We start from the raw sequence: 21,247 nt of genomic DNA, 5'->3' as shown, positions 1-21,247 counted from the left end.
AAAGACTTTAGGTGGAAATTCACACATATGAAAGACTTTGAAACCAATGATATTTATGCCATTTTTTTTTCAAGAAGATTATTTTCAACATTTAATTTCAATATACATTTTGAGTCAACAATCATACCGCAGGGTGAGAAATTAATAAATTGTTTTGAAAAAAAATTATTTACCATCTATTATTCGCTCTGCGAGACTATCCTTCTCTGTATCGGCTCCAAAACCCAGTTCCACTCCCTGAGGTCCTACTCATGCCCTTTGCCCACAACTTTTCCTGGTACACTAGTTTCGGAGGCTATTCGCTACTCAGGGAGAGCAGCCATTAAGCCATTGTTGATTGAAGAAGATGCGTTGTGAGTTTGGTGGCTCGTGCTAGAGCACTTTACAGCCGGTGAGATGGAAAATAGATAAATAACATCGTGAGAGGGCTCTCTTTCTAGTCCTCAGGATTTGTGTTGTGTTTTTTCATCATGGGAACGTCCACAGGCTGTATGGATTATTTATTTATGTCAATTTAATCCGCATTCATACGTGAGTACAAAATGGCGCTGTGGCGTCCCCTCAAGATTATTACCTACCTTCCACTACCATGAAACAAAAACAAAGAAAGACTATTTGGCTTATTGCGTTGGACTGGTCTTTCTTGGCTAAATTTTAATGATCTGTTTTTCAAAAAAAAAAAACTTTTGTGTAAGATGTTATAGATGTACTAATTGATTTGATCATGTGCTGTTAGTGCCATTATAACCTTGTAATATTGTTCTGGGGTGAAAGTAAATTATGATCTAAATTGTTTAAACAAAAAAGGAATATGAAAGAGTACTATTTTCTTATACTGGTTTTCAGTTCACCCCAACTAGGTTGTGTTTTGAACCACTTAGTTCTAACCAAGGAGACTGTAGTTTTATATTATTTTCCCAGTCTTGTTTTAATACTTTTCTTTTCTTTCTTGGTCCTTTCGATCAAAATATGCTTTCTTCTTTCCTTTTTTTCGGCTTCTGTTTCCGTGCTTACCTTTGGTTTTGCGTTGTTCATGGCGTTTGTGGTTACTATGACAACGGTTGATGATGGTAATTGTTGATTATAAATAATCTGATGGTGGATGATTTGTTTTTTTCTTGATTTTCCCTGAGCTTACTATCTTGTGTGACGTTTCTTTTAAATTGTATGATTTCTCCTTGCCATTATTTAATTTCTTGCTCGCGTTTGAGATTTTCAAAATTTATTTTCTGTTTTATTTACCTCCTGTGTGAAGTGTTGTCGTGATTATTCTACCTGGACTCCTGGTTATCCCTGCCCTTGGATAGAACTGGGTGGTTAAAGTCGTTTTTTCCTTTAAAACAAAAACAGAAATTGTTATAAACAAATATTATTTTAATTATCCTATTTACTCTAGTATCAATATGTCTTGTGCATTTGCAGAGAATGACTGTCAGGAATTCCCACAATCAATTGACTCTTATCAGGAAGATGTACCATCTTATTAATAAAGTTGTCAGGTGACTTGACCCTTTGACTATGAACAGACCACTGGGAAAGATGGTTCAGATAGAAGCTTTGTTCTTATTGGATAGGTGCGTAACTTTCCCTTGTACTGAGATATGGGGACATTTTCTAACCAAATCTCTGAAATTTAACTGGAGATGAATCTGAAAGAGAATATGCTGCAAATCTGTGCGAAAAGAATGTGTTTTCAGATGATGGAGAAGATGACAGCTAGTATACTCGTACATCTCAAGTCAAAGTATGTATATGAGCCTTTGTATTTTTCTTTTAAAGTAACCAGTTCCCTCTGATGTGCTCGGTGACTGGAACTAGATTCTTGTCAAAGATATAAATTATGACTAGCAAATCTAGCTCTGCTTTGTTGAGGTATGAAATCCTTGCTGAAGCTTGTATGTAACAATGAGTGCATGGAACAGCAGGATGTGGGTTGGCAACAAAGTATGTGGAGCCAGTGCTGAGTTAAATAATAGCTCTGTCAAATTATTGAGGTACATGATAACGAAGTAGGCTAACAATAGGATAGGTAGATAGAATGAACTAGAAGTGGAAACTACAAGATCTTTTGTCAAAGATCTCCCTCTGGCCTACATAAGGAGAAAAGCTGGGGAACAGAAGTCAGCAAGTCAGGAACAACTCGTCTGAGAGTGCATCCACAAGGAATGAGACGATCTTGACCACAAAATTAGTGGCATGAAAATTGAGTTGTGGAATGAACTATGCTGTGAGAAACTCTGTTGGAGAACAGGAGTCCAATCGCCAAGATAGTGAGTACAAAACCACATGACCTCAAGCTGTACATCATAGTAGCTAAATAAATTTAGTCAAGTGTGAAATGCAGTACCTCTTTGAGGAGTATTTTAGTTATAACTCATGACAGTATGTATAAATATGAAATACTACTCACTCAATCACCACAGTATCTCAGGTACAACCAAATGGAGGTTTATCTTAGGTCATAAGTAACAACTAACAAACCTTTTTGAAAAATGTAATATCTAAAGGATAAACATAAGTGAGTAAAGCACAGAAAATGGGCCTTGTTTTGGAGTGATAGGTTCCAACAATAGATCATTTTTATGCTGTTTGGGAGCATTAATAGGTCATGGGTTGCTATAATAATTCTTATGCTACTTAGTAGCATTTATATATCTGTGTTGGGTTAGAAAAATCATATTTTAAAATTGAGCAGTTAGCAACTCTCCTTCTTGTTTTGCTCTGTTGATTGAAAGTGCAAAGAATGTGATAATCCATTATTTAAACCTACCTTTGGAATGTGTCTTTATTGATGGAGTAACAGTTCCTCCCATTGTGTTAGCTATCAGGTAAGACAGCATATGCAAGCATAGCCAAGAGGTTACAGAAAGTATAGTGAACCACATATCTTCCAACTGGTATAGGTTCAAGCCATATTCTGTAACACTGATTGGTGACTCCTATAAGAGCAACTTGTGCCTAATATGTTCAGTAGAACTTCTGAACTGATAGTGGCTAGCAAGTTGTTTTAACATACTGTAAGTTTCAAGTAACAAAAAAACGAAGCTCTGTGCAAAGAACAGGATTTCTACTAGTAGGAGATAAAAGAACTATCTTTCAATGGATCTGAGTGGCTCTTGCCTTATAAATACCTAATGTCATCATGTTGTTGTTTATTACTGGCAGATTTTGGATTTATTCTACTAATATTTCAGCATCCCAATACAGCTTTGACAGGATTGATAAATTAGATTTGCCAGCATTGTTGCTCATATAGTGCCACCCAGGAGGTGAACGCTGCAAACACGAGCTTCGTTATCTCCTTATTATAATGATATTGTAAGGTTACACCTTATAGACTCCATGTGAAGAGGAGAATGTTCTTTCAAACAATATTTCTTTTGTATTTTGTACAGTTTGCATTGGAATACCTCCTGTAGAATAAGGTATCACTGTTTCACACAATGCTGTAATCTGGGAGGTTGTGACTGTTACAAACTGATTGTGTTGTTTGAGCAATATCCATTCCTTATTCCATTTCTGTAGATAATAAACAGAACCTTCAACTTTCATAATGGCCAATGATATTTTTTCTGTGTCTTTTCCAGTTTTCCCCTTTATGGAGTCTGCACCCAGCCAAAGCCTCAAGGTCCACTCATTATAAGACCTGGTACCCCACTTGTGATACATTTTAAGAACATATTTAGTGAGGTCAAGACATTCAGTATGTATGTGGACCAGCCACTGTTCACTTTGAAAAATTCTTCTGAAACAGTGAAGGCTAGAAAAGTAAGTTTGTCATGAATATCATATTTTATTTCATTTTAGTGGTTCTAGTATGTATACATCATATGTCATTCAAAGAAGGTTGGTGCTAATTTTGACGCTCATTGAGCGCCATCATCAGCCAATGAATCAATTGAGCAAAACACAACTTATCAAACAACAATATAATCACATGATAGCACCTACAAGACAAATGTTAAATTATGACTAGTTAAAATATTAAAACACATGACAGCAAATACAATGACAAATGTTAAAAGTTAAATTGTAACAGGTTAAAGTGTTGAAAGCAAATCAGAGAAGGTAACCCAGTTGTTAAGGTATGATACACGAGAAAATAGTCCAGCTTGAGGTGTATAGAACCTAAGGTGTATCTTATAAAGCACTTGACTGCATCTACTAAGACAAATTTTAAATGTAACATTAAAGTGATGAGAATATGTTGCATATGACCATCTAAAACACAAGACAGCACATGTCAATGTTAGATTATAACAAGTTAAAATGATGAGGTGCATCTGACCGTAAAGTATAAAATTTGTGAAGGTATCCCAGTTGTTGAGTCTTGATACACAAGAGAATAGCCCAGCTTGAGGTGCATAGATCCTAAGGTAACATGTGTTATCAGTGGGAAGAATAAACCTTGTTCTCGTAAGTTGTGGTAATTAACAGGCTTAATTCAGGTGGTTCCAAAGCCAACAATGTGGTCATGTGAAGATCATAATTTGAATCAACGTTATGATTCCCAGTTCGATATGGAAACGTGGAGACCTGACAAAAAGATTGAAAGCCGAATTAGGCATGATATAAATGTACATAGACAAAAGAAAGGTAAGGGAAAAGAGGTGAACTCACCTTGAGCAGTGTGATAGCACAGTTGTTGAAAGGAGAGTAGCTGGGCTACTGAAGAGAGCAATAATAGAGGCAATGAAACCCGGAGGGGAAGGGAGAGTGAGGGGAGGGGAAGGGGAGAAAAGGAGGAACTAAAGCTTTGGAGTAGGGCTAAGATGGGGCAGAGGGATGAGGTAGTGGGTGTAAGTGATGGGGATGCATATTGAGCATGGCTTGAAAGATTGCGCTAGTGTTTGGAAATCTGCTATTTTTAAGGAAGTTAATTAAGAAATCGAAAAGGATATTAGGCTTCTCAGAAATTTCATTTAAGTTAAAGTTAGGATTAAAGTAATGATCAAAATGGATAAAAAAATTTCAATTATATTCACGAGAGGCCCTTTATTGGCCATTTGAAGGATCTCTAAATTAGGTTCAATGTTGGTAAACTTGTGGTTGGAGTCAGAGATGTGTTGACCTATTGCTGTAAACCTATTATATCTTATAGCGTTGACGTGCTCTGAATATATAGTCGTGAAACTACGCCCTGTTTGTCAAATGTATGAGGAATTGTATTTGTTGCATTTGAATCTGTAGATTCCAGACTTTGAAAAAGTGTTGGATATATTAACTGATGGGGAATTGTGCAGAATTTCAGAATTCCTGTTATTTGTTCTGAAGGAAATGTTTACATTGTGCTTTCTGAAGAGATTGGAGATTTTGTAGACATCTTTGTTGAAAGTAAAGGTAGAAGAAGTGGCGTCTTTAGATTTTTCTTTAGTAAGGGTGGTCTTAGGTCGGTGTCTGAATTTATTGTTCTATAAAGGACTTTTTGTAACCATTAAATTTGGCGATTGCACGAATAGTAATAATTTCGTTTTTCAAGTCTTTCTTTGACATGGGTATTGTGAAGGCACGGTGGACTAAACTAATATAGGTAGCACATTTATGTACTTGGGGATGTGTGGAGTCTTGACGAATGGTAGTTGCAGTTTGTGTGGGTTCCCTGAAAATTTTGTAAGATAAAAAGGAAGGGTATCTATGGATAGTCAAATCTAAAAAATTGATTACTTTGTTTCAGAGTCAAGTGTAAATTTAATATGGGGATCGATGTTGTTAAGATCATGAATGGTGAAGGCCGCGATATTAATTTCTTTGTTCATAATTACAAATGTGTCATCCATGTATCTGGCCCATAGAAGAATGTTAGGAAAGTTGTTGTTGTTGATTTTTGAGCATTCCAGATAATCTAAATAAATCTCCGCTAAGATTCCAGAGGTGGGTGATCCCATTGTTAATCCGTCTTGTTGATAAATAATTTTGTCAAAAGTGAAAAAGTTTTTATTGACGACTAATTTCAGAATGGAGATGAAATAATGTATTTCAAGTTTGCTAAGAGGACTATATTTCTTTGAGTTACTTTCAGTGCTGGGGAAAAGCTTTGCTGTTTGTATGCTTGGATACATTTTGACTATGTCAAAAGAATTGTTACAATAGTTAGGTTGTAAGTCGATTAGTTAGTTGTTTGTCAATTAGTTCAATAGTGTTTTTAAATGACTTGAATTAAGCCTGTTAATTACCACAACTTAAGAGAACAAGGTTTATTCTTCCTACTGATAACACATGTTACATTGTGATCTATGCACCTCAAGCTGGGCTATTCTCTTGCGTATCAAGACTCAACAACTGGGGTATCTTCTCAAATTTTATACTTTACGGTCAGATGCACCTCATCATTTTAACTTGTTATAATCTAACATTGACATTATAGTTGCTGTCATGTGTTTTAGATGGTCATACGCAACATACATCAATTTAATGTTACATTTAAAATTTGTCTTAGTAGGTGCAATCAAGTGTTTTATAAAATTCACCTTATGGTCTAAACACCTCAAGCTGGACTATTTTCTCGTGTATCATACCTTAACAACTGGGTTACCTTCTCTGATTTGCTTTCAACTTTTTAACCTGTTACAATTTAACTTTTAACATGGTTATTGTATTTAAAAGTCCGACATATCCATGCACCTTCTACACGTGCGGGTGACGTCATTTCTTTAGCGTGAGAATGAGAACCACCACTTGTTCCTCCACGTGCCGTCTCTCATCAGAGATAAAAATGTAGCTAGAGCTCATGACTTGTAATTTATATGAGACCTCATGTAATGACTTTCGGACTCTGGTTCCTTATGACTGAAAGGTCATGGGTTCAATACGTAGATTCGCGGATGATTTAATATTAGCCATCAAAGGGGGTAACCGTTAAAGAAACTGAATGCTATACAAACATGGAAATGATTAGCAACATGGGCTAAAAATATTAAAATTCATTTCAGTGAAGAGTAATCAAAGACTATGCTCATAATGAGGATAATATGACAAGAAGAAAAAGAGATAAAAATCTACCTCGATAATATTACCTTGAAGCAAGTCGTAGGATGAAATATCTGGGGATAATATTTAACCACAAACTTAAATTTAAGCACCATGTATATCATATAGCTGACAGGTGTACACAATTAATTCATGCATTGTCAAAATCAGCGAAAAATATATGTTGAGGCTTCAACATGAAGCTCTTAAGGTAATATATAAAGGAGCAATATATCCTCTGCTATTGTTCGGAGCACCTGTATGGATTGCAGCTATGGAAAAGGAAAGCACCAGGAAAATTTATTTAAGAGTGCAAAGGCTTATTAACATCTAAGTCACGAAAGGTTTCCAGACTATATCTAATGAAGCACTCTGTATCATTACAGGACTGACACCTATTGTTATATCGGGGCCGATGACCGTAGATGTTAGACCCTTTTAAATATCAAGCATCATCATTATCACTTCTGAAAGCATTTGAATCAATTGAAACATTGGTATTAAAGGAAAATATCTCACAGAAAGCCATGATATTCACTGACAGTAAAATATGTAACAATAGACTCATTAAAAGTAACTACAATTACTTTATTCAACAAATCAAGATGAAAACAAAGTTTCTTGAAAGTAACAAGTGGAAAATCAAGTTCACCTGGATTAAGGCTCACACTGGGAACTAAAGTAATGAACTCGCGGATCATCTGGCCAAGGAAGCAGTGCACAACAGTGAAATTAGTGAGTGGTACAGCAAAATTCCAAAACTTTTTAAATTACGGAATTGAGAAATGAGAGCTTACAGAAACGGCAAAGTGAATGGGATCAAACGACGAAGGGTTCAGTAACAAAATCATTTTTTCCCAGTGTAATGGACAGACTTTCCCAACATATTTATTTAATGCTAAATTTCTCTGCAGTGGTAATGGGTCATGGAAAAGTAAGAGCTTATTTGCATCATTTTAAAATATTAGATAGTCCCGTGTGACCATGTAATGCCATTGATCAAACTGTTGACCATTTATTATTTCACTGTGAATTACTTGAGAGAGAAAGAAGCATTTTAATTAAAGATACTTTAGGTAAAGAGTCATGGCCAGTCATCAAAAGTAGGTTAGTAAGAAATTAGTTTAAAGTTATTACATTTCATAAACTCGATTGTATTTGAACAATTGTGAAAAAAGGATATAGTTTTGTATATATTATTATTTTGTTTACTTATGTACATCATAACAGTCATCGAATTAAGAATGTATCTCACATGTAACTAGAAAATTAAGTTACATTTGTAATATGATTACTTAAGCATATAATATTACTGTCACGTAATGGGATATGCCGTGAATAAAAGGTTTAAAAAAATACATATGTATACACACATACATATATCATTATAGACTGTTATGCCGACCAGTGTTCAGTTTGCAAGCCTCTGTGAATGAATTAAATGCTTCTACAATCCATTATTTCTAACTTGCTCTGTGGCCTCATTTATTTCCATACCTCTTCTCTTTAAATCAATAGAAACTGAGTTTAACATTGGTGTCCATCTACTTCTCTTCCCCTCTATGACCACTCTCACTATTCTTCTAGGTAACCCATATCTTCCTCTATTTGCATCATGATCCCATCACGAAAGCCAATTTATGCATATCCATTGTGTTCCTACCGAACTTAGCCTTATTTCAATCAATCAATCAATCAATCAATCAATCAATCAATCAATCAATCAATCAATCAATCAATCAATCAATCAATCAATCAATCAATCAATCAATCAATCAATCAATCAATCAATCAATCAATCAATCAATCAATCAATCAATCAATCAATCAATCAATCAATCAATCAATCAATCAATCAATCAATCAATCAACATTGATCTGCATATAGGGCAGTCGCCCAGGTGGCAGATTCCCTATCTGTTGTTTCCCTAGACTTTTCTGAGATGATTGCAAAGAATTTGGAAATTTATTGAACATCTCCTGCAGTAAATTATTAAAATCCCTAACTCCCCTACCTATGAACAAATATTTGCCTTAACTTGTTCTCTTGAATTCCAACTTTATCTTCATATTGTGTTCTTTCCTACTTTTAAAAACACCACTACCGGGCGAGTTGACCGTGCGGTTAGGGGCGCACAGCTGTGAGCTTGCATCCGGAAGATAGTGGGTTCAAACCCCACTGTTGGCAGCCCTGAAGATGGTTTTCCGTGGTATCCCATTTTCACACCAGGCAAATGCTGGGGCTGTGCCTTAATTAAGGGCATGGCCACTTCCTTCCCATTCCTAGGCATTTCCTATCATCGTCGCCATAAGACCTATCTGTGTCGGTGTGACATAAAGCAAATAGAAAAAAAAACACTCAGACTTATTTATCTACTAATGTGATTCCACACCATCTCTCCACTGACAGTTCGGAATATACCACTTATGATATAGATGCTGATTCCCATAGGGAACCTGAAATATTTGTCGCAAATGTGTAAATTTATAATACCAATATAAACAGTCCGTTATTGGACATCATAAATTTTCCAGCTAACTCATTCCTGGTTGCCGGCGTTTTGCCCCATTGTGCTAAGTTGGGCTCATCAATTGCTAAATAGCTCACCCACCAAGACGCATAGCTAGTGCATACCGTGGAGGCGTCGTCATCATCGATGAGTTTTCATTTCCCACCCTGAAGGGGTGGAGCGGGCCTCCTAGAGGGTAATGCTCTCCCTCTGGCCAGGAGAGTGGGCAGGATAAGGAGATGCATTAAGGGAAGGAGAGGGGTAAAGCTGGGTATAAAAAGGGAGAAGTGGAATTGACCTCTTGGCTGAGGAGTGCAACTGAGATGGAACTTTATTCAGGAGAGATACAGAATTTTAAGAGTACAGGGCATATATGTATTGAGTTATGATAGTGTGCTAGGGAGAAGTTGTAAGGCGAGGATATGGTAGAATGAGGAGAAGTTGACGAAGGAAGTAAGAAGGCGGAGGAGGTGAGGGGAAGGTGGAGGTGGGGGAAGGACGGTGGCGGGGGTGGGACAGTAGATGATTGAAGATGTGGATGGGCTGAAATAGGAGGAGAATTAGACAGGGGATGACTGCAGGTGTGGTAGGACAGTGCAGAGTTTGTGGGGGAGAATGCGAGGGTTCCACACGATGATGGCGACCGTAAAGCCATAAGCCATGGGCGATAAGGCGCTGACCGTTGGCATAATTTGGAAGTTGGATCCGCACCAGGAAGGTAGGACCGGCAGCATTGAAGGTGCGGTAAGCCCAACGTACAGCTGCCTGGCGAAGGTCATGAGCAAGAACCGCAGGCGCTAGGCTGGGATCCACCCCGCAAATGACACAGCTGCAGGAAGATCTTTCAGATGGCGATGGTGGCAAAGGTTGACGTACCATGTTCCCAGGCAAAGTGGTAGAAGTTCCCTCGGCAGATGGCTGAGTATATGTAGTGTGATATGGTGGAGCAGTGGTCGAAGGGGTGGGGAGAGAAGTTATCAAGAGTGGAAGAGGATGGGACGTAGTTGGAGTAGTAAGAGAAAGGGTAGCAGAGGTGTGAGTGAAAGGTGGTGGTGGTGGTGGTAGTGGTGGTGGTGGTGGTGGTGGTAGTGGTGGTGGTGGTAGTGGAAACAGATATTAGACAAGGAGTGGTAAGAGACATGGGAGCAGATATAGTGGTGTTGATGGTAGTAGTGGGAGGGCAGGGAGACGCAGGTACTGAGGGTGATGAAAATGGAGGGGGCATTCTGTCAGCACTCGCAGCAAGTTCTTCATCAACCTCTATCTCAGCTCGGATGTGAGACGGTGTAGGAGCCGCTGGGTGGAGGTGAAGATTGATGAGAGCGCCAGTATCCTGGACGTAGAGACAGGCAGATGCAAATTTGTAGTAGAGGAGTACCTTTGGTGCTGGATCAGAGCCGTGGTAAAGTCTTTGAAGAAACGAAACACCGGTCGAGGGAAGGTCACTAGCAATGTCCTCTTCCAAGATGGCGGGATCAACATCACAGGCAACACATGAATACATTGCTGGTGTGGGCCGCCTACCAACTTTAGGCCAGCTAATATGCTTTTTTGACTCGGCAAGATGTGGAGTTATAGTTGTGGCGTTACCCCTGCCGAACAAAAAAGATAGAGGATATGTGGTAGGAGAGAGTAGTCCACGTAGATAGAGATGTCGACGAAAGACGTCATGGAGACCACTGCATAGGCTACTTGGAGCCACCAGCAGTGCCAATGAACTATGAGAGACAGCCTCATACCAAAAATTGATGCCTGCCTGGTCATCAGATGATATAGATGTTGATTCCCATAGGGAACCAGAAATATTTGTCCCGAATGAGTAAATTTATAATACCAATATAAATGGTCCGTTATTGGACATTATAAATTTTCCAGCTAACTCATTCCTGGTTGCCTGCGTTTCGTCCCAGTGTGCTAAGTTGGGCTCATCAGATGGTAAATAGCACACCCACCAAGATGCATGGCTAGTGCATACTGTGGAGGCCACTGTGTAGGCTACTTGGAGCCACCGACAGTGCCAATGCACTATGAGAGACTTAGTCTCATTACCAAAAATTGATGCCTGCCTGGCCATCAGATGATATAGATGTTGATTCCCAAAGGGAACCAGAAATATTTGTCCCGAATGAGTAAATTTATAATACTAATATAAATGGTGCTATTTACCAACTGATGAGCCCAACTTAGCACACTAGGGTGAAACGATAGCAACCAGGAATGAGTTAGCTGGAAAATTTATAAAGTACAATAACAGACCATTTATATTGGTATTATAAATTTACTCATTCGGAACAAATATTTCAGGTTCCCTATGGTGGCTCCAAGTAGCCTACGCTGTGGCCTCCACGGAATCCTTCGCCGTCCAACGGTTTTCTACACCGATACATCAGTCACATAGGGCATTCCATATTAAGAAGTATGCTGATCAAGTGGACTGAAGAAAATCCGGCAGGTTTCACCACGGGACAAGCCCATCATCGACGACTTCCGCATTTCTGATTCACTGTATTTTGAGTGAACTCCAGAACATTAGTTGCCATGTTTCTATACCCGTTTTATAACCTGGTCACCACCTCTTCGATGACCAACGTCACCACCAGCTCCATTACCGACTTCAACCAAACAGCTGAAATTGCTTACCATTTGGCTGTGATGTCCAGCTTCACTGCTCCTAATTATCAAGCCAGATATATTCCTGCCACACCAGCTCCACCTTTAGATAATTCAAGACTGCAATGTCACTTTACGAATCTGGTTCCAAGATCAACTCCAGAACAAGTACCAGCCACACAGCACCTGGAAGTGGCCTCAGAACGGATCCCTCAACCAGCCACGTCCCATGACTCACTGCTCGCCATGGAACTCAACACACAGAGAGACATTCCACCTGCAACTACAACCACTACCACTACCACACCTACTCCTCCCCAGCTCTCCTTCATTGCTGAATCCGGCACCAGATGCCCTATTAATCACTCCCGTTTACTTCAACAAACTCCGTCAGGTACTCGTTCCTTTTTACTTTCCCATCCCTCCCCTGCTTTCCAATCACCTCACGCCATATTTGCTAGTCTGGTTCGCTTCAACATGCGCCGGGAGGATATCGCAGACATCCAGAAAACTACTGCCGGAGTCATCATCCCGGTCAACGGAGATGCTGTTGCCAACCTGCTCACTATAGTAGGATCTCATCGTTTCGGTTTAAGCACCTCTCCGTCAATGCCTCCCACCTCAACCCATTAAAGCTCTGCTTACTCCTACACACTATCGACTCCTCAGCTGCGTAATACGAGGTGTAGACCCCTCTATTACTGAAGATAACATCCTTGCCAAACTCAAAGTTGAAGGCATCCCAGCGAGAAAGGTATTCAGGATAAAGAACTCAACAGGACCCACCTACATGGTTTGAATGCTACTGCCGACACCTGAACATGTGAACCGAGTGCTGGTCAGCGGAGTTTCAATCTACATACACCATCACAAATTGGAGCCATCCCGATCCCCGCCACTACAATCCATCAGGTGTGAGCGATGCCTCATACAATAACCACCCTATCACTCAGTGCAGAGCAAAACATCCTGTATGCGGTCATTGCAGCCAACAGCACTCTACATCAAGGTGCCCCAACACCCGTCACCCTCCCCTGTGTCACACTTGTGGAGGCAATCATCCAGCATATTCATGCCACTGCAGAAGCCGCCCTGCACCTCCCCAAAACTGACCTGAGCTCACAGCTCCTATATGAACCAACGACATGCCCACACCGTCCAACTGTTCCCTCTTCCCACCACCTACAGTTGAATATCTTCTCCACTTCTTAACCATTTCCCTACTGAATATTTATCCCTACCACAGATCGTTAGTCCTCACTCATCTACAAGCCGTGGTGAACCAGACAATCAATCTCCATTTCTCAACCACTTACTCAGGCTTAAACTCCCACTTCAGTTTTATACCTCTTGAAACTCTCGTCTAAAACCACTTCACATTCTCTAACTCCAGCCAATAAGCTCCATCTTTCATACATTTCTTCACTCATAAATGTAAAAAGCAAAGCAAAGTCATCTCCATACAGGCCATGAAGGCCCTTGGAGGGGTGGAAGGTAAAGGCTTCCACCATTTGTAACCTTGGCACATGATGTGGTAGAGTGGTTAGCTCAACACCTGCTGCCTTTGCCCCCAGGAATTAACTTGGTACTCATTTTTGGTGAAGGCTGAGTGAACCTCAGGGCCATATGCATCTCCGGAAGTGGAAATCTCGTGTCTTAAATTTTACAACTTCCTGAAGGGGATTTGAACCCACGTCCTTCTGGGTGAACCGAACACCCCTTTACCGCCTTGGCCAGGCTCACTCATAAATGTAACCACTCAAAATTGTTGGTGGGTCAGTGTGCTGGGAAAAAATTTATTTTTGTATTTAAATTCAGTTTTCTATTCTCATACATGTCCTTCCAGGCGTAGGATGGCAAGAAAATTTCTAGTATACAATTTGTTCAAACTGTACATTGTATGTATGTTCTATATTTAAAAAAGGAAGAAAAAAAGAAAAGATGAAATAAATAAATAAATAAATAAATAAATAAATAAATAAATAAATAAATAAATAAATAAATCGTAAAATACTTCGGCATAGGCAAAATTCCTCTCCCATCTCCTCCTACTTCACATCCCTTACCCACCTCCTTCTTCCATCACATCTCCCCAACCCTCCCACATTTCTTGGCCAGCGAGAGGGTGTAACATTTATAGATAGATAGTGGCCTCCACGGTATGCACTAGACATGCGTCTTGGTAGGTGTGCTATTTACCAACCGATGAGCCCAACTTAGCAAACTGGGGCGAAACGCTGGCAACCAGGAATGAGTTAGCTGGAAAATTTATAATGTCCAATAACGGACCATTTATATTGGTATTATAAATTTACTCATTCGGGACAAATATTTCAGGTTCCCTATGGGAATCAACATCTATATCATCTGATGACCAGGCAGGCATCAATTTTTTGTAATGAGACTAAGTCTCTCATAGTGCATTGGCACTGCCGGTGGTTCCATGTAGCCTATGCAGTAGCCTCCACGGTATGCACTAGCCATGCATTTTGGTGGGTGTGCTATTTACCAACTGATGAGCCCTAACTTAGCACACTGAGGCGAAATGCTGGCAACCAGGAATGAGTTAACTGGAAAATTTATAATGTCCAATATATTGGTATTACATACCACTTAGTTGAGCAGCTCGTCTCCTTTCTCTTATGTCTTCCCAGCCCAAACTTTGCAACATTTTCATAATGCTACTCTTTTGAGAGAAATCACCCAGAATAAATCGGGCTGCTTTTCTTTGGATATTCCAGTTCTTGAAGCAAGTAATCCTGGTGAGGGACCCATACACGGGAACTCTACTCTAGTGAAACTCACAACCTGACTTATAACCCTGTTTGTCATCATATCATTGTCTGTTGTCCATCTCACAACATTGTCAAGGTCTTTTTGCAGTTGCCTACAATCTTGTAACTTACTTATTATTCTATACAGTATAACATAACATTATCTGCAAAAAGCCTTATCTCTGATTCCAGTTCATTAACTCATATCATTTATCTATGTAAGAAAACATAAAGGTCCAATAATACTGCCTTGAGGGATTACCCTCTTAATGCTTATAGGATCAGATAAAGCTTCACCTACTATAATTCTCTGAGTTCTGTTTTCTAGAAATATAGCCACCCATTCAGTCACTGTTTTCTTTAGTCCAATAGCCCTTATTTTTGCCAGTAGTCTCCCATGATCTACCGTATGAGAGGTCAATCACGATACAGTCTGTTTGGCCTTCTGAATCCAAAATACCTGCCATATCTTGCTGGAATCCTACAAGTCGAGCTTCATTGGAATAAGCTTTCCTAAACCCAAACTGCCTTTTATTGAACCATTTATTAATTTTGCAAACATGTCTAATAAAATCAGAAAGATTGCTTTCCCAATGCCTGCATGCAATGCATGTCAAACTGACTGGCCTGTAATTTTCAGCTTTATATCTATCACCCTTTCCTTTATACACAGGGACTACTATAGAAACTCTCCTCATTCTGAATACCCTCCTGCCATTGTTCCTCACCTGTTTGTACCAGGAATCATTTTCACTTGTTGCATGTCTGAGTCCACCTGGCTTTCACTCTGAAAAGAGACTAGTGTAAAGGTAGTTTCATCCAGGGGCTAACATTTCCCTTGTAGAACACTGTTGATCGCAACTGCGAGTTCACTGCATTAACTTTGCTGCACCTTGATGCAATCTTACTATACTACCATCCTGGGAGAATACACATCCTAAATGAAATGATCTACCTATTCCAGTTTTGTATTCCCGACATGACATTCAGTTCTCTTAAGTTTCTTCACTCCTGATATCACTTTAGCCTTGGAAATGCTTATTTTCTTATCATACACTGTACACCTATTTTCATGTTCCAAGATGTTAGATTACTGTCTGTCATTAAGACCAAGTCATCGGCTAATATTTTCAAGAAACAAGGTTTAAAAGTAGCCTTTAGAACGAACAACACAGTACAGAGACACATCAGCAAGTGCAACCTACACAATAAAAGTCTCAAAGTTAGGAATCTATGAACTCAAGTGCCAAGAACCTAACTGCAATGCCACATATATAGGTCAAACAAAATGTAAGTTCCACACAAGACACAGAAATGTGATCAGTTATAATCGACATTCAGCCTTCGGGGAGTGCACAATAGTTCACCACATTTCAAAGACATCAATACAGACCTAAAAATTTTATACATAGAAAATAAAAGTAAATCTTTGAATGTAAAGGAAGCAATTGAAATTTACATCACAAAAAAATGCTAATGTAACCAACATAAATGACCATACACACTTAAAAAATTGCCCCTTCTTCGCTCTACTCACATAACATTTGGGCAACATTTACTCATTAAATTAGCTTTTTTCATAATAATAACATCTAATATATATTCTCTAATTCAATTCCTTACTTTATATACCTAAAATCATTAACTTGCATTCATCCATATTACATAAAAGTAATTTATACTTGAAGTAGGTTAATAACCTTCTCTCCCCTCTCCAGTGTTTAAAGTGGGAAACTGGGAGTGAGATTTCTAGATCCTAATGGGTGGGTAGGAGATGGGGATCTGCGCTCAGATGGCCTTCACTTAAACCGCAGAAGTACGTATAAGTTAGGAAATTCGTTCGGAAAGGTAATAGGGAGGTACATTCAGGGAAATGGGGTGGTCTAGGGAGCGGTGATAAGGTTACAGGGAAGTCAAGTAGGGAAAACATTAAAAAATATTTGTGTTGAACTGTAGAAGTATTGTAAAGAAAGGAATAGAATTAAGTAATTGAATACATATATACAGTACTTATCAGATATTGTAATAGGAGTTGAATCATGGCTGAGGAATGATATAATGGATGCAGAATTTTTTTCAGGAAACTAGAGTGTGTATCGTAGAAATAGGGTAGAAATAGTGGGAGGGGGAGTATTCATTCTGGTGAAAGAAGAATTTTTAAGCTACATAAAAGTTAAAGATGACAAACATGAAATTCTAGGTGTAAGACTCATTTCTTAAGATAATAGGTAACTTGATGTCTTTGGAGTGTACAGACCAGGAAAGAATAGTGCTGACAGTGATTCAGAACTATTTGATAAGCTATTCAGGTATGTGGGAAATGACATGGAAAGGAATGTGTTTGTAGCGGGAAATCTGAATTTACCAAATGTCAATTGGGAAGGTAATGCGATCGATAGGAAGCATGATCAACAAATGGCAAATTAGCTAATATGGGAAGGACATGTTATTCAGAAAGTGATGGAACCACCTAGAGGGGAAAATATCCTGGATGTGGTGCTGATAAAACCAGATGAGCTCTATAAAGAAACCAAAGTAATAAATAGTATTAGTGATCATGAAGCTGCTTTTGTTGTAGTTAAAAAATGTGATAGAAAGGAAGGTCATAAAAGTAGGACTATTAGGCAGTAGCATATGGCTGATAAAGCAGGCATGAGGCAGTTTCTGAAAAGTAACTATGATCAGTGGAAAATGGTAAATAAAAATGTAAACAGACTCTGGGATGGGTTTAAAGCAGTTGTTGAGGAATGTAAAAATAGGTTTGTATCTTTAAAGCTGGTAAGGAATGGTAAAGACCCACCTTATTATAATAGAGAAATAAAGAGACTAAGAAGGAGGTGCAGACTGGAAAGAAATAGAGTTCGAAATGGCTGTGGAAGAAAGGAGAAACTGAAGGAACTTACTAGGAAATTGAATCTAGCAAAGAAGTCAGCTAAGGATAACATGATGGCAAGTATAATTGGCAGTCATACAAATTTAAATGAAAAATGGAAGGGTAGGTTTAGGTACTTTAATGCAGAAACAGGTTCCAGGAAGAACATTCCAGGAATCATTAATAAACAAAGGGAGTGTGTATGTGAGGATCTTTAAAAGACAGAAGTATTCAGTCAGCAGTATGTAAAGTTTGTTGGTTGCAAGGATAATGTCCAGGTAGAAGATGTGACTAATGCTAAAGAAGTATTAAAATTTACACATGATAACAGTGACATTTACAGTAAGATACAAACGTTGAAAACCAGGAAATCAGTTGGAATTGATACAATTTCAGGGGATCTTACTAAAGACAATGGGTTGGGATATAGTACCATATCTGAAGTACTTATTTGATTACTGTTTTCATGAAGGAGCTATACCAAATGAATGGAGAGTTGCTATAGTAGCCCCTGTGTATAAAGGAAAGGGTGATAGACACAAAGCTAAAAATTACAGGCCAGTAAGTTCGACATATGTAGCATGTAAGCTTTGGGAAGGCATTCTTTCTGATTATATTAGACTTGTTTGCAAAATTAATAACTGGTTCGATAGAAGGCAGTTCAGGTTTAGGAAAGGTTATTCCATTGAAGCCCAACTTGTAGGATTCCAGCAAGATATAACAAATATATTGGATTCTGGAGGTCAAATGGACTGTATCATGATTGACCTGTCTAAAGCATTTGATAGGGTGGATCATAGGAGACTACTTGCAAAAATGGGTAAAATTAGTCTAGACAAAAGAGTGACTGAATGGGTTGCTATATTTCTAGAAAATAGATCTCAGTGAATTACAGTAGGTGAAGCTTTATCTGACCCTGTAATAATTAAGAGGGGAATTCTTCAAGGCAGTATTATTGGACCTTTATGTTTTCTTATATATATAAATGATATGAGTAGTAAAGAAATGGAATCAGAGATATTGGGCGTGTTGAGGTGAGCGTATTAGTTGGAAGGGAAAGTTGTTGTCATTCGGTGGTTAGCCAAAGATATGACGAGTTCCCTTCGACCGCTGAGATGTTAGCTTACGTTGAGAGTTTTAGAGTAACACGCCCAACATCAAAAGGGCCATACCCATTACAAACTCTTACCACATCAAAGAAGATGGTTTAATGACACCTACAAAGACTTCAATATAGTATACGGCACCAACATTTCCAACTACTATTATCTCAAAAGGAACCAGACCATATGAAAATTCTTCAATATTTATAAGCAAATAACTGAAAATCAATATTTTATAACTTCAAGAACCAACGACCATCACCATTGCTCAACTTTTCATAAGTTTTTAACAATATGCCATCTGACAACTAAATGGAATGTGTTTTCTGATTTTTTTCTCTATTGTAATATCTTTTAATATGTCATAATCATCAAATAATTATGTTTTTAGACTCCAATATTATCACAAATATTGTCATATAACAGCATACTACATTTTATATTGTAATAGTGTTTAACAATCTCCAATACATTTTAAACGACATAGTTTTTAACAGCATTCATAAATTATTTCCAATCAGGTTCCTGATCTATCCTAAGGTGAAAAATGTGGCTGATGATGCCTACTATTGATAGGTGAAACATGTACCATATAATATATTAATTTCATGTTAACAACTTTGATAAGGACAATGTTCTCATTTTAAAAATTGTATTGTATTGAATAGGTGGATGAATAATAAAACATTCAAGTGTCATTTAATAAGTGGTATGTTCCGAGCTGTCAGCGGAGAGATGGTGTGGAATGACATTAGTAGACGAATATGTTTGAGTGATGTCTTTAAAAGATAGGAAACTTAAAAGGGTCCACCTTTTCAATACAAATAAATGTTATAGTTTATTTACAACATATATTTACACTTGGAACTAGTTTCGACGCTGTTTGGCGTCATCTTCAGCCAAAATATGGGAAATAGGCTAGCATGTAGACATTTATATTACACAAGGTGTTACATCAGTGTGATTAAATGGGAGAACATGAAGACGCAAAGTACAATGTCAGTTTCAAAGTGGTCATGAAGGGTGAGTCAAAATTGTATAAACATGAGATAACATAATCACTTAAACAATAAACATATAAACATATAACTGTAACAAAACCATGCAGAAGTACGAGATGATTGTCATTGGAGATTCAAATTATTTCAGACACTCTTCCATTGAATGTTGCCTGCCGCGAGTGTAGTACAAAACATAGGTTATATTTCAGTAAACACAATCTTCTCAAAAATGCACATAACATTATAAAATATTTGGGTTGAGATGAAATTTGGCAGTTAGGGATTGAAATCACTTATTCAATAAGCGTCAATTCAAAAAACAGCTGTGAAGGGTTAGACAAGAATTGCACAAGCGTGAGTTTGGACTCGATAAATGCAAAAAACACATGAAACACACTCGAAAATGTAGGTTCGTGATGGATTTGGCACAAAAGGTCTGCGTTTAATCATTCATTGAATGGCACCGGTGCAAGTGTAGTTCAAATATGAGTTAGGATTTAACAGCCTCTTAGAATTGCATGTGACATCTGAACTCATGGTGCGAGATGAACTTGGCAGTGAAGGTTCGAATTGTAGATATTCAGTAATGTCAATTCAAAATAGTCCATGAAGGGTGAATGCAAAAGCTGTATCATACGAGTTAGGACTCATTAAATAATATTTTCAAATACAAATAACATATTCAACTTTTCGTAGTACAAGGTGAAATTGGCAGTTAAAGAATTAAAATTTGTAGGATTTCTTCGTCAGGTGCTATATAGGTCAAGTGCAGCATAAGTATGAGACAGGGCTCAACATATCCAAACTGGTACAAATGCATATTTGAATCCAAGTGTGAGATGAACATGGCAGATAAAGAATCACTTTTGTTGAGAGTGTAGTATACATATTCAGCTCGACAAGAATATAAAATTGGAATTGAGGAATACGTTCCTCTGAGAGCTTGGAGGTTGACTGTGCCAGTATTTGTGGTGTATTGTTGCAGTGTTACGTGTAGGCTGGGGGCAGGTTTCTATGATGTTTATTGCGGGACCTAAGGCGGTAAAGCTATGGCGCGAGATGAAGAGGAACAGAGCGTGTTGGATAGTTTAGGTCTGGGAAGCGGCCATTGTTGGATTAGGAGGGGAGAGGAAAGGAGCGGTAGGGGAGGAGGAGTGGAAGGAAGGGAAATATGGAGGGTGATGCGGTGAAAGTGTGTGGCGTGACAAAGTATTATGCATAATGTGAAAGACAGATCTGTTTTTCGGGATATCCATGTTTTTGAAAAATTCAATGAGAAAGTCGAATAGGATCTTTGGTTTCTCTGAGATATCATTTAAGTTTAACAAAGGTTCTTTCCTAGACGTCACTGAAAACCTCTATATTCATTTAGACCAATATTTCAATCCCAACCTAAACTTAAATGATATCT

At 38.4% G+C, this 21,247-nt stretch overlaps 1 protein-coding gene across 1 annotated transcript in view; it reads left to right on the top strand.

Annotated features, from left to right (window-relative positions):
- The window catches only part of LOC136877675 (hydrocephalus-inducing protein homolog), a 127,024-nt gene that overhangs the window by 102,617 nt on the left and 3,160 nt on the right, over window positions 1-21,247 (top strand). The window contains exon 11 of the mRNA XM_068228701.1: window positions 3,588-3,768. Coding sequence (XP_068084802.1) covers window positions 3,588-3,768 — 181 coding nt within the window. The remainder of the gene's footprint in view (window positions 1-3,587; window positions 3,769-21,247) is intronic.

The sequence above is a fragment of the Anabrus simplex genome, chromosome 7 (genome assembly GCF_040414725.1).
Source record: "Anabrus simplex isolate iqAnaSimp1 chromosome 7, ASM4041472v1, whole genome shotgun sequence".
In the NCBI taxonomy this organism is placed as follows: domain Eukaryota; kingdom Metazoa; phylum Arthropoda; class Insecta; order Orthoptera; family Tettigoniidae; genus Anabrus; species Anabrus simplex.
Note: the sequence above shows the minus strand (reverse complement) of the source record. Positions and strands in the feature narration are given on the sequence as shown.